At 43.5% G+C, this 14030-nt stretch overlaps 1 protein-coding gene across 6 annotated transcripts in view; it reads left to right on the top strand.

The window, feature by feature from the left end:
• Window positions 1-12825, top strand: part of slc25a21 (solute carrier family 25 member 21) — a 276710-nt gene extending 263885 nt beyond the window's left edge. For all 6 annotated transcript variants that reach the window (XM_036954590.1, XM_036954588.1, XM_021573850.2 and 3 more), the window contains 5 exons: window positions 3873-3980; window positions 4247-4411; window positions 9961-10142; window positions 11009-11061; window positions 11886-12825. In XM_036954590.1, the coding sequence (XP_036810485.1) occupies window positions 3873-3980; window positions 4247-4411; window positions 9961-10142; window positions 11009-11061; window positions 11886-11947 (570 nt within the window). In that variant the 3' untranslated portion in view covers window positions 11948-12825. The remainder of the gene's footprint in view (window positions 1-3872; window positions 3981-4246; window positions 4412-9960; window positions 10143-11008; window positions 11062-11885) is intronic.
• The last annotated feature ends 1205 nt before the right edge of the window (window positions 12826-14030 follow it).

Genomic DNA, 14030 nt, shown 5'->3' with positions numbered 1-14030 from the left:
CTATGATCACCATGCGCAATGACAAGCGTCGGCTGAAGGGGTGTAAAGCTCGCCGCCATTGTACACTGGAGCAGTGGAAACGCGTTCTCTGGAGTGATGAATCACGCTTCATCATCTGGCAGTCCGACAGACGAATCTGGGTTAGGTGGATGCCAGGAGAACGCTACCTGCCCCAATGCATAGTCCCAACTGTAAACTTTGGTGGAGGAATAATGGTCCGGGGCTGTTTTTCATGGTTCGGGCTAGGCTCCTTAGTTCCAGTGAAGGGACATCTTAATGCTACAGCATACAATGACATTCTGGACGATTCTGTGCTTCCAACTTTGTGGCAACCCTTTGGAGAAGGCCCTTTCCTGTTTCAACATGACATTGAGATGTGTGGAAGAACTTGACTGGCCTGCCCTCAACCCCGTTAAACTCCTTTGGGAGGAATTGGAACGCCGACTGCGAGCTAGGCCTAATCGCCCAACATCAGTGCCCGACCTCACTAATGCTCTTGTGGCTGAACGGAAGAAAGTCCCTGCATCAATGTTCCAACATCTAGTGGAAAGCCTTCCCAGAAGAGTGGAGGCTGTAATAGCAGCAAAGGGGGGACCACCTCCATATTAATGCCCATGATTTTGGAATGAGATGTTCGACGAGCAGGTGTCCACATACTTTTTTACAATTTTCTTAACAAATTCTAAACTGTCTATACACACCATGTATTTATATTCTTGATTCTCACACATGCTCACTCCAATACAGTGCCTTCAGAAAGTATTCATACCCCTTGACTTATTCCACGTTTTGTTGTGTTTCAGTCTGAATTCAAAATGTATTAAATATTGTATTTTTTTACCCATCTACACACAATACCCCATAATGACAAAGTAAAAACATGGTTTAAGAAATTTGAGCAAATTGATTGAGAATTAAATACAGAAATATCTCATTTACATAGGTTTTCACACCCCTGAGTCAACAATTTGTAGAATAACCTTTGGCAAAGATTTCAGCTGTGACTCTTTCTTGGTAAGTCTCTAAGAGCTTTCAACACCTGGATTATGCAACATTTACCCATTATTCTTTCTTTTTTTAAATGTCAAGCTCTGTCAAATTGGTTGTTGACTATTGCTTAGATAACCATTTTCAGGTCTTGCCATAGATTTTCAAGTAGATTTAAGTCTAAACTGTAACTCGGCCGCATTCACTGTCTTCTTGGTACGCAACTCCAATGTAGATTTGGTCTTGTGTTTTACGTTTTTGTCCTGCTGGAAGGTGAATTCATCTCCCAGTGTCTGGTGGAAAGCGGACTGAACCAGGTTTTCCTCTAGGATTTTGCCTGTGCTTAGCTCCATTCCATGTATTTTTTAATCCTGAAAAACTCACCAGTCCTTAACGATTACAAGCATAACCATAACATGATGCAGCCACCATTATGCTTGAAAATATGGAGAGTGTTACTCTGTAATGTTTGTATTAGATTTGCCGCAAAAATAACACTTTGTCTTCAAGACAAAAAGTTAATTGCTTGCAATTTTTTTTACAATATTACATCAGTGCCTTGTTGCAAACAAGATGCATGTTTTGGAATATTTTTATTCTGTACAGGCTTCCTTCTTTTCACTCTGTCGATTAGGTTAGTATTTTGGAATAACTATACTGTTGTTGATCTATCTTCAGTTTTGTCCTATCACAGCCATTAAACTCTGTAACTGTTTTAAAGTCACCATTGGCCTCATGGTAAAATCCCTGAGCGGTTTCCTTCCTCTCCGGCAACTGAGTTAGGAAGGACACCTGTATCTTTGTAGTGACTGGGCGTATTAATACACCATCCAAAGTGTAATTAAAGAACTTTACCATGCTCAAAGGAATATTCAATGTCTGTTTTTTTTTTACCCATCTACCAATAAGTGCCCTTCGTTGCGAGGCATTTGAAAACCTCCCTGGTCTTTGTGATTGAATCTGTGTTTGAAATTCACTGCTTGACTGAGAGACCTTACAATTATCTGTATGTGTGGTGTACAGAGTGTGGCGGTCCTAGCTAAAACTATATAAATATAAAAATATATACAAAAATAAGACTCATAAATATCAAAAAGAAGTAACAAAGACAAATATAAACACATTTGTGTTGATTTGGCCATCTAGCATCAATACATTACCCATCCCCCAACACTGTCAACCAAGAGTCAAGACTAAACCAATTCACCTTGGTGCTGTGCAGACTGGTTTTATATTATTATTAACGATTCCACACAAACCAGAAAAAATACAACAACATGTCTGTGAAACTATATATTCACAGTATTATGAATGAATTGTGGTTTATTTGGTAGCATTTCGTAGTGTGACTGATTTTACTAATTGTATTAGTACTGTACAAAGTTAGATGTGTTAGATGCTCCCCCTACCTCGGGCTTCCAGTGGGGAGACCTGAGGTCAACCTACCCACATCCCCTCCTCATCTCGTACTTCTGAGTTGGAGACCTTCCCAGGCCGTAGCCTGCCTAGCTCATAAACTAGAATCAGGGCGCCCACTCCGACAAGGTTAATTGACCCACAGTCCCACGCGGTGACATCATATCATTGACGTGACGTTCAAATGAGCGATAGAAAACCGATCGTGCAAATGTCACCATTCCAACATTTTTGGTGCAGGTGCCCCGTGCCGCCCAATCTTTACTCCTGAACTTATTTAGGCTTGCCATAACTAAGGGGTTAAATACTTATTGACTCAAGACATTTCATCTTTTCATTTTTTATTCATTTGTACAAAATAGAAATATGCCACTTTCACGTTAATGGGTATTGTGTGTGTGCCAGTCACCAAAAATGTTAATGTAATCCATTTAAAATCCAGGCAGTAATACAACAAAATGTGGAAGAAGTTTTTGGGTGTGAATACTTTCTGAAGACACTGTATATCTACTTGTATTGTTATTTCTTGATTCTTGTTTAGATTTTTTTTCAGATGATTTGTATTGAAAGTTTTATTTGTATTGTATTTGCGAGACATTCTACTGCCCTGTTGGTAACATGAGCATTTCTGCTTAAGCATTTCTGCGCCTGCCCTTACACCTGCAAATATGTGTAGGTGGCCAAGAAACGTTGATATGATGCATGCACACAAACACGTATGCATGCACACACACACACACACACACACACACGTCATGCGCTGGTCTTTTCCCCCTCACACAGGCTCGACACACATTGACCACCCTTCACTGTACGTCAAACACACACCAAAGTACTTCATGCTAAATGTCCATTCGATTGGACTGTTGAACCTTTCTAGAGAATCTGTCGCTTCACCCCTATACTCTTCCACCAGTTGTCTTTGAAAGTGACAACTTCCTCCACCCCGTCCAACAGTTCTCTTGCAAGAACAGATCCGCCTTTGCGTCCTCCTCATACGTCTATGACATCTCTTTTCTCTCACTCACTCTTTCACTCAGCCCCTTCTCTCCCTCTGCTCCCTCTATCCATCACTTTGTTAGCTCTTTGCATTTGTAGACATGTAACAATGGCTGTCACAGCATGACTGAGACTGATGTCCTATGTCCGTGTGTGAGAGAGACTGGTTTCTGTCAAAGCCATATGAAGCTTTGAGTTGTGCTGTTGTCTTAAACACACTACTATGCTCACAATGTAAACCCATATAATCCATCTTATACTATATATCTTACGTATGTCCACCTTATAAACAAATACGCCTTGTACCTTTCCCTGTGGCTACCTGCCCTTCTCTGTTTCTCTCTTCCCTCTGTCCTTTTCCCTCCCTGTTGATGTGGAACTTCAATCTTGTATTTCACTCCCGTACGTGTCCCTCTTTAACCATCTCCCGCTTTCTCTCCTGCTTTCCCCCTCCCTTCCTCTCTCCCCAGGCTCTGTCAGTAGCAGGTCTAGGGTCAGGCCTGACCGAGGCATTGGTGGTCAACCCATTTGAAGTGGTCAAAGTCGGCCTGCAGGCCAACAGAGATTCTTTCCAAGTGGTGAGATTCAAAAGCACTGTTTAATAGGAACTTAATGCACTGCAATATCTCACTGCTGTCACTTACGATGGCCCGGATCCTAACTTGAGATCTGCATGCTTAACTTGCCCTTTACCGTTGATGTTTATCTTGACAGTAACCATTGACACCGATGCATGGTTTTGCGATACTCAAGTTAAGGATTCCGCCCTTATAGTGGATCTTTGCTATTCTCTGTCATTGACATTGTGCTCTTTTCTTCTCTTCCTGACCTTGCCCCGATACAGCAGCCCTCCACGTTTGCCCAAGCACGGAACATCATCAACGCAGACGGCTTTGGCCTGCGAGGGCTGAATAAAGGGTTAACGTCGACCCTGGGGCGCCACGGCGTCTTTAACATGATCTACTTTGGATTCTACTTCAACGTCAAGGATGCCATTCCTGCCAGCCAGGTATCGGGAGATTAGATTGAATGTGCCTGTCTGTGTTGTTGCTGTCCTGGCCTGTATCTCTGTTGTTTTTTTTTCCATAGGCTTTCTGTTTTTACACCAAACAGACCAAGGACTTTTGACTTTCCGTTACATTAGATCAGTTGGATGTAACTGTCTGTGTACAGTTTTGTTTGTGTGTTAAGTTGTATTGTAGGTCATAGACTATATATTCCTTAACCAAACTGCCCAGCCACCAAGTGACTTTCCCTTACAGTAGATCTAATTGTTATGTCCTGTCCATAGACAAAGCCAGGCCTATTAATCACTTTGAGAGCCTTTCAAACAGCCTCTCAGTCTAATATACTGGATAAGTGGCTCTCAGCCTGTGAAAATACCAATTTTATGGCAGTTGGATTGGTTAGCCATGCTCTAAGTACTACAGTTGGATTGGTTAGCCATGCTCTAGGTACTACAGTTGGATTGGTTAGCCATGCTCTAGGTACTACAGTTGGATTGGTTAGCCATGCTCTAGGTACTACAGTTGGATTGGTTAGCCATGCTCTAAGTACTACAGTTGGATTGGTTAGCCATGCTCTAGGTACTACAGTTGGATTGGTTAGCCATGCTCTAAGTACTACAGTTGGATTGGTTAGCCATGCTCTAGGTACTACAGTTGGATTGGTTAGCCATGCTCTAGGTACTGCAGTTGGATTGATTAGCCATGCTCTAGGTACTACAGTTGGATTGGTTAGCCATGCTCTAGGTACTACAGTTGGATTGGTTAGCCATGCTCTAAGACTACAGTTGGATTGGTTAGCCATGCTCTAGGTACTACAGTTGAATTGGTTAGCCATGCTCTAGGTACTACAGTTGGATTGGTTAGCCATGCTCTAGGTACTACAGTTGGATTGGTTAGCCATGCTCTAGGTACTACAGTTGGATTGGTTAGCCATGCTCTAAGTACTACAGTTGGATTGGTTAGCCATGCTCTAGGTACTACAGTTGGATTGGTTAGCCATGCTCTAGGTACTACAGTTGAATTGGTTAGCCATGCTCTAAGTACTACAGTTGGATTGGTTAGCCATGCTCTAGGTACTACAGTTGGATTGGTTAGCCATGCTCTAGGTACTACAGTTGGATTGGTTAGCCATGCTCTAAGTACTACAGTTGGATTGGTTAGCCATGCTCTAAGTACTACAGTTGGATTGGTTAGCCATGCTCTAAGTACTACAGTTGGATTGGTTAGCCATGCTCTAGGTACTACAGTTGGATTGGTTAGCCATGCTCTAGGTACTACAGTTGAATTGGTTAGCCATGCTCTAAGTACTACAGTTGGATTGGTTAGCCATGCTCTAGGTACTACAGTTGGATTGGTTAGCCATGCTCTAGGTACTACAGTTGGATTGGTTAGCCATGCTCTAAGTACTACAGTTGGATTGGTTAGCCATGTTCTAAGTACTACAGTTGGATTGGTTAGCCATGCTCTAGGTACTACAGTTGGATTGGTTAGCCATGCTCTAGGTACTACAGTTGGATTGGTTAGCCATGCTCTAGGTACTACAGTTGGATTGGTTAGTCAGTGAGTCAACTGAGAGGAAGGAAAATCAGAGAGGAGTTGGGTAGAGTGCCGCTAATAGCTCGTCTGTTTGCTCTCTACAACATCCTCAGAGGTTCACGTTACACATCCGGCATCGAGGGCCTGATTCCCAAACAAAAGTACATTTTGTTGAATGGAAACGTTGCCATACGCCAGCCTGTTCACCGTGTAGAAACTGGAGACAGCATTAGGTCTGCGTCTCAAATGTCACCCTACTCCAGATATTGTGCCCTATGGGCCCTGGTCAAAAGTAGTGCACTACATCTGGAGTAGGATGCCATTTGCGATGCATCCTAGATTAACTTCCATGGACTAATTGAAAGCAGACAGTGTATTATTATTTCAGGAGGAAGTTAGTTCTACAGTGGGGTAGATGTGGAAGCCGTTTTGACTGAAGCTTTTTTTATTGGGTGAATTCACCCCTGGTCTGCATGATTCTGGCATTTATGGATGGCGCTTATGTATAGTTATTATCATGCGTGAACTGTATTAAAGTGGTCAATAGAGGGAAAATGACCACTTCTTAGGCTTGGTTATCTTAGCTTCAGAGAGTGATCCTTTGGGGAAAACCAGTCATATCTCTCTATTCAGGAATTTTTCTACTGACTCAGAATGGCTGGTATTTAGACGGAATCATTGTGAGATGGAAAAAGGGGGTCATATAAGTCTAACTATGCATTATAACTGCATCACAATGCATTATACCTACCTGCAGGCTTGGCTGGAGTTGAGTCTGTTTTAAGTGAAGCTCAGCCCATTGTATAGTTACAGGATAGATATAACTTGCTCCAGCAGAGACAGGCTGGGCTGATTATTGAACCCCTTCAAATGCTTTTGTTAGCAGGGTGAGCAATGAGCAATCGCAACTCAGTCGTGTCGGCAGTCAAATTCACTGTGCCACGTTCATGTGCATTTGAACGGGCCGTTCCTAACACAGTGCCGTCAGAAGTGAAATGTCTGAGTTGGTGCTTATTGTAAGTACATGTTGGTGTTCAGAGGCCGGACTAAAATGTAACCTCCTCAGTAACTCAAATGTAACCTCTGGGTTGAGTACCCCAACTCTTTTATTAGTACCGGTACTGTAAAACTAAAATGAGTACCGGATATTTTTATTCCACTTCAATCAGTTCCGTACTCCACATTCTACTTAAAAAACCAACAACTCTAAGATGATCCGTTATTTAACTGTCCAGATCTTTGACAAGATACAGGCTTGTCCAGGATCTGCCTTTCTATAGGCTTCTGTCATTTGTAAAAAAAAAAATATATATATATATATATCCTGACCAATTAACCTTCAGAGTTCCCTGGGCTGACCGGGACTTCTCTCTCTCTCTCTTTGGTACAGTAATACACACACACACACACACACACACACACACACACACACACACACACACATAGTAATACCTCTGTGCTGCAGAGAGAGTCAATGCCCAATTAGACTAAATTGTACCCATATGCCTCCGCCAGTCTGCCTGCATGAACCCTGTTTATAAATCCTCTCTCTCTCTAGCAAGCGCACAAACAGACATGTGCTTCAGCCAATCAGAGAGGTGGAAACTGCACTAATTTTCCCCCTTGCTACCATAAAATGATCAGGGTTTTCATGCCAGCTTTGCTTTGCAATCATATGCATGAGTCAGAGTCATTGCTCTCTCTCTCTCTACCCCCCACACGCACACATTGTCCTTACATCTATCCTGTTGGGTTGGGATAGATTTCATCACTACACCATCAAGATATATACAGTTGAAGTCCGAAGTTTACATACAACTTCACAAAATACATTTAAACTCAGTTTTTCACAATTCCTGACATTTAATCCTAGTAAAAATTCCCTGTCTTGGGTCAGTTAGGATCACCACTTTATTTTAAGAATGTGAAATGTCAGAATAATAGAGAGAATGATTTATGTCAGCTTTTATTTATTTCATCACAGAAGTTTACATACCCTCAATTAGTATTTGGTAGCATTGCATTTAAATTGTTTAACTCGGGTCAAACGCTTTCTGGTAGCCTAATACAAGCTTCCCACAATAAGTTGGGGGAATTTTGTCCCATTCCTCCTGACAGAGTCAGGTTTGTAGGCCTCCTTGCTCACACACGCTTTTTCAGTTCTGCCCACAAATTTTATACAGGATTGAGGTCAGGGCTTTGTGATGGCCACTCCAATACCTTGACTTTGTTGTCCTTAAGCCATTTTGCCACAACTTTGGAAGTATGTCTGTGGTCATTGTCCATTTGGAAGTCCCATTTGCAACATGAGATGTGGCTTCAATATATCCACATAAAAAATATATTTTTTTGTTTCTCCCCAATTTCGTGGTATCCAATTGTTAGTGGTTACTATCCTGTCTCATCGCTACAACTCCCGTACGGGCTCGGGAGAGACGAAGGTCGAGAGCCATGCCTCCTCCAAAACACAACCCAACCAAGGGTTGCTTCTTAACACAGCACGCATCCAACCCGGAAGCCAGCCGCATATTATATTGTGTCTGAGGAAACACCGTACACCTAGCCTAGAGTCGCTAGTGCGCGATGAGACAAGGATATCCCTACTGGCCAAACCCTCCCTAATCCGGATGAATTTAGGCCAATTGTGAGTCGCCCCATGGACCTCCCGGTCGTGGCCGGCTGCGACAGAGCCTGGGCTCGAACCCAGAGTCTCTGGTGTCACAGCTAGCACTGCGATGCAGTGCCTTAGACCACTGAGCCACCTGGGAGGCCCTATGATGCCATCTATTTTGTCAAGTGCACCAGTCTGCAGCAAAGCACCTCCACAACATGATGCTGCCACCCCTGTCCTTCACTGTTGGGATGGTGTTCTTCAGCTTGCAAGCATCCCCCTTTTTCTTCCAAACATAACGATGGTCATGATGGCCAAACAGTTATATTTTTGTTTCATAAGACCAGAGGACAAAAATAAAATGTTTGTCCCCATGTGCAGTTGCAAACCGTAGTCTGGCTTTTTAATGGCGGTTTTGGAGCAGTTGTTTCTTCCTTGCTGAGCGACCTTTCAGGTTATGTCGATATAGGACTCGTTTTACTGTGGATATAGATACTTTTGTACCCGTTTCCTCAAGCATCTTCACAAGGTCCTTTGCTGTTGTTCTGGGATTGATTTGCTCTTTTCACACCAAAGTACGTTTAACTCAAGGAGACAGAACGCGTCTCCTTCCTGAGTGGTATGACGGCTGCGTGGTCCCATGGTGTTTATACTAGCGTATTATTGTTTGTACAGATGAACATGGTACCTTCAGGCGTTTGGAATTTGCTCCCGAGGATGAACCAGACTTGTGGAGGTCTACAATTGTTTTTCTGAGGTCTTGGCTGATTTCTTTTGATTTCCCATGATGTCAAGCAAAGAGGCACTGCGTTTGAAGGTAGGCCTTGAAATATATCCACAGGTACACCTCCAATTGACTCAAATTATGTCAATTAGCCTAACAGAAGCTTCTAAAGCCATGACATAATTTTCTGGAATTTTCCAAGCTGTTTAAAGGCACAGTCAATTTAAGGTATGTAAACTTCTGACCCACTGGAATTGTGATACAGTGAATTATATTTGAATTAAGTGAAATAATCTGTCTGTAAACAATTGCTGGAAAAATGACTTGTGTCATGCACGAAGTAGATGTCCTAACTGACTTGCCAAAAATATAATTTGTTTCAAAGAAATTTGTGGAGTGGTTGAAAAACAAGTTTTAATGACTCCAACCTAAGTGTATGTAAACTTCCGACTTCAACTGTAGATATCACTATGTCTTTCTTTCATATTGAACAATGACCTGGACCAGGCAGATTATAAAATAGAAAAAGATGTCCAGGCAGATAAATGAGAGAGGAACATCCATGGATACTGCTGCAGCACAGACCTCTGTCTCTTTAGTGAACATCTCTATCTCTCTCCCATCTCTCGTTCTTCTCTGTCTCTCTTCTTTGTCCCTGTCTCTCCCTTTTCCCCTGTCAGGACCCAACCCTGGAGTTCCTGAGGAAGTTTGCTATTGGCCTGGCCTCTGGAACCATCTCTTCCTGTGTCAACATTCCCTTCGACGTGGCCAAAAGCCGCATCCAGGCTCCCCAGCCCATACCGGGAGAGATCAAGTACCGGACCTGCTTCCAGACCATGGGCCTGGTCTACCGGGAGGAGGGGTACGTATGGAGCGCTGAAGTCCAGGGGGTTGCCTCAGCCTGGACTCTAACCCGGGTCCAGCGACTCAACCCCTTAGCCATTACGCCAAGACATCTGAACCTCTTGATGTGGTTCCTAGGTGTTGTTGGGTCGACTAGTGTATTGTCTGGGGCCTAGGGGGGGCTGATGCTGCTGTAGGAGTGGCACTGACTCACTGCTGCTTTTTCAAGAGGGAGAGAGGAGGAGGGAGAGAGAGAGAGAGGTCTACTCTCAGCCCACTCCATCCAGTCCCCATGCTCTAACACAACACAGTCGCAGCTAATTAGTGGTCCCTATGGGAGACGTCGTTAAGGCTGTCCTAACGAGCCGCGCGGCGCTCCATGGGTCAATCTAATCAGACAGAGGGGCAGGGAGGAAGTGGGTCGAGCCTTATTAACGCCATCAGTGGCGGGGGTAGGTGAGCAGGAGGCGTAGTGTGGGACGGGGGAGGGAGGGGTGACGGGTAAGGGAGGCCAGCACCAGCCAGGAACACTGATCACCTTGAACACATTAGGGTTAGCACAGATAGTAGGTATACCCTTAAGTTACACTACACTAAACACCAATGGCTATTAGTGTGCTCTCTCTCTCTACCTGACCTGCGAGGGAGACAGAAACCGGGCAGGCAGTCGCATCTGCTAAGCCCAATAATGCCAACACTCGTAATTACACACACATGTTGGCGCATTCATGCACACGCACATACACTCACACACACACTGTACAGGGATTTAGAATAAAAGGGATCCCAGTATTTATTTTATTTTTTAAGTAATGTTGTCTTTTTTTCTTAGTTCTAAGACACCGCTGTCGTTTCTCCAGATGTAATATTGTATTATTTCTCCAGATACTTGGCGCTGTACAAAGGACTGGTCCCCAAGATCATGAGACTCGGACCAGGTGACGTTCCTGCAACTATTCAATTCACTTTCTTCCCAAACGTTTGGTCATTACGGACTGAGAAATAATAATGTAGCATTTCTATCAGAGGAGCAATGTTTTTGGTAAAGAGACGTCTGCTATTTGTTACAGTACATCTTGAATGTTATGGCTAATTTAAAATGCAGCCTACGTCTTTCATCATATCACTAAATGAGAGGTTGATTATACTATATTATAGATGTTTTTTTTTTATCTAGATGTGGTCTTTTGCTAATGATAGCCTAACCCTTATCTTGGTTTAATAGTTATTGCACAGCATGTCCTTCTAAAAATCAGTCTGGCAACTCCATAGGGCTGGGCGAAATACAGTATTTTACAATTTGCCGGTATTGATGCACGGACCGGTTTGGGTTTTTACTTTACCCTCTACACTGAAAAAAAAGATATAAACGCAACATGCAATCATTTCAAATACTTTATTTTTCACATGACTGGGAATACAGATATGCATCTGTTGGTCAACAGATACCTTAAAGAAGAAAGTAGGGGCGTGGATCAGAAAAACCAGTCAATATTTGGTGTGACCACCATTTGCCTCATGCAGTGTGAAACATCTCCTTCGCGTAGAGTTGATCAGGCTGTTGATTGTGGCCTGTGGGAATGTTTTAAATCATGTTAAATACCATCATACCGTCCGATTTATTTTTAATACCATGATATGATATTTTGGCCATGTCCACCCAGCCCTACAACTCCACACATGGAATTAGATGACATAATCAGTATTATAACGTGTAGTATTGTATTCATCTCTATGCCCCGTTGTCTTCTCCTCCTCCCAGGTGGAGCTGTGATGCTGCTGGTGTATGAATACGTTTCCGGGTGGTTGAATAAGAACTGGTGATGAGAAGAAGCCCACCAGCCTTGCCTTAAGGTGCCCACCAGGCAATCTATTAGGATGCCCACCAGGTAGTTTACTGAAGCGCACCAGGCAGCCTTAGGAGGCCTGCTGTCTCAGGTTCCAACATCCACAGGCCTCCCTAAACCCTGGGACCTCCAATAGACTGTTCCAGCTAGTGCCCGTCCCATACATACAACCATTGTACAACCAGAATGCAACCATAGTATAACCAGAAGGCAACCATAGTACAACCAGAATACAACCGTAGCATAATCGGAATAGAACCATAACGCATAACACTGATCTGTTATCCACACTGCAGCCATACAACGTCCAAGCTCATCTTCCATTACACGCAATAATAATCCACCTCGACAAATCAAGGCCCTGCCTCATTTAATGCACAAACATTATTGGGAACAACTTAACACTTCTAATACAATAGCCATGCATGCCATTACATACTGTGTGCATAGATGAGTCCTATATTGTATCTCGCTGCCATACTAATGTAAACCTATTTAACATACAGAGGGTTTAGAGTCCACTACAAACTATTACAAACACACAGCCACGGTGTTCCAAGCCCAAATGTCCCGATTACACACACACACACACACACACGCTCCACCCACAGTGCATTAATTCAACGTCGACTTCACATAAACGGAATCAGGCACAGGATGAAGCCTCCTGTAAAATTCTGTCATTTTTGTACACATTGAATAGAAATGACAAAATCATCATAGAAGACAATAGAGACTCGCATTGATATCTTGAAATAGTTTGTGATTTTTTTTTTCTTTTTCGTAGAATATCTTTTTCAAATTCCCTATGAAGCTACTTGTATGTGACAGATTAAAACACGTCAAACTTGAAGTGTGTGTGTTTGTGTGTGTGTGGGAGGGAGGGAGGGAGAGAGACGTGTGTGCGTGCATGCATGAGTGTGTGTTCCTGTCAGCCATAGAAGCTGTTAGCCAAGAGTGTGCCTTCATATCAGTCTCCTCTCTGGGTCTGTGGGGCTGACTGAATCACTGGTGCAGCGTAGCTTACAACAAGCTCAAGTAACAACCTCCAGATATTCAAATATTTGAGCAGAGAATGGAGTCTACAACACACTCTCTCATTCTGCTGTATATCTCCTGTAGGCACGCTCTCACACACACACACACATACACACACACACACACACACACACACACACACACCTGTGGCTTAGCCTGGCTCCTTCTCTCTCCACCCCCCCCCCCCCCCCCCCCCTCTCCTGGCAGCAGTCAGCAGTAGGCTATGTTGAGTCAGGTTGCTATTTGACACTCATCATTAATGTGTGAGCTGCTCTCTGCCAAAATGGAAAGACTCCCGGTTCTTTGCCCCGAGGCCCACTGTACGGTCGGTGATAGACTAACAACTGAAGGCTGCGGATGGATGGAATTGTAAATGCTTAACCTGTTCTCTTCGTAATGGAGTGTCGAATGCATGCGTTTGCTCTCGAGTTCTTGCAACATGTGTTCGGGACGTGCACTGGAGTAACGTAGCAACGCAGTACACTCCTCCCTCACACACGCATACAGGCATGCAAACTGTAACGCCTTCCCCCCTTTACTGAACATATACCGCCACGCTCTACCCCGGCCCCGACGTTCTCCGTTCCTTCACCTCCCCACCTGTGTAGGAATTCCTTGCTCTCTCTTGTCTGTCTCCAATGCTGACATGTCTTCCTCAGAATGGCCTATCCCCGTCTCCTCTTTGACAGCCGTGCAATCATGAGAAAACATACAGTAGTAGCCTTGTCACAGCTTAAATGAAGTAGCAGCCTGTTTTTTTCCCTACCAGGCCACAGTGGATATAGAGGGAAGTGAAAGATGAAAATACTGTATCCACAGTATTTGTAAGGCAGTGTTGGGGAGTAGGTAACCAGCTATATGTAGTTCAACTGCATTTTGCAGTAGTTTGGTGGTAGTTGAACTAAATTCTAATCTGGGTAGTGTTTTCAGTAGTTCATAACTTTTTATTTTTTACATTTAGCGTCGTAGCTACCTACTGTAACTACACAATACTTATTTTGCAAAAGGAAAAGACAATGCAT

Source organism: Oncorhynchus mykiss, chromosome 19 (genome assembly GCF_013265735.2).
Source record: "Oncorhynchus mykiss isolate Arlee chromosome 19, USDA_OmykA_1.1, whole genome shotgun sequence".
NCBI classification, from domain to species: Eukaryota; Metazoa; Chordata; class Actinopteri; order Salmoniformes; family Salmonidae; genus Oncorhynchus; species Oncorhynchus mykiss.
This window is presented reverse-complemented; position numbering and strand designations above follow the sequence as displayed.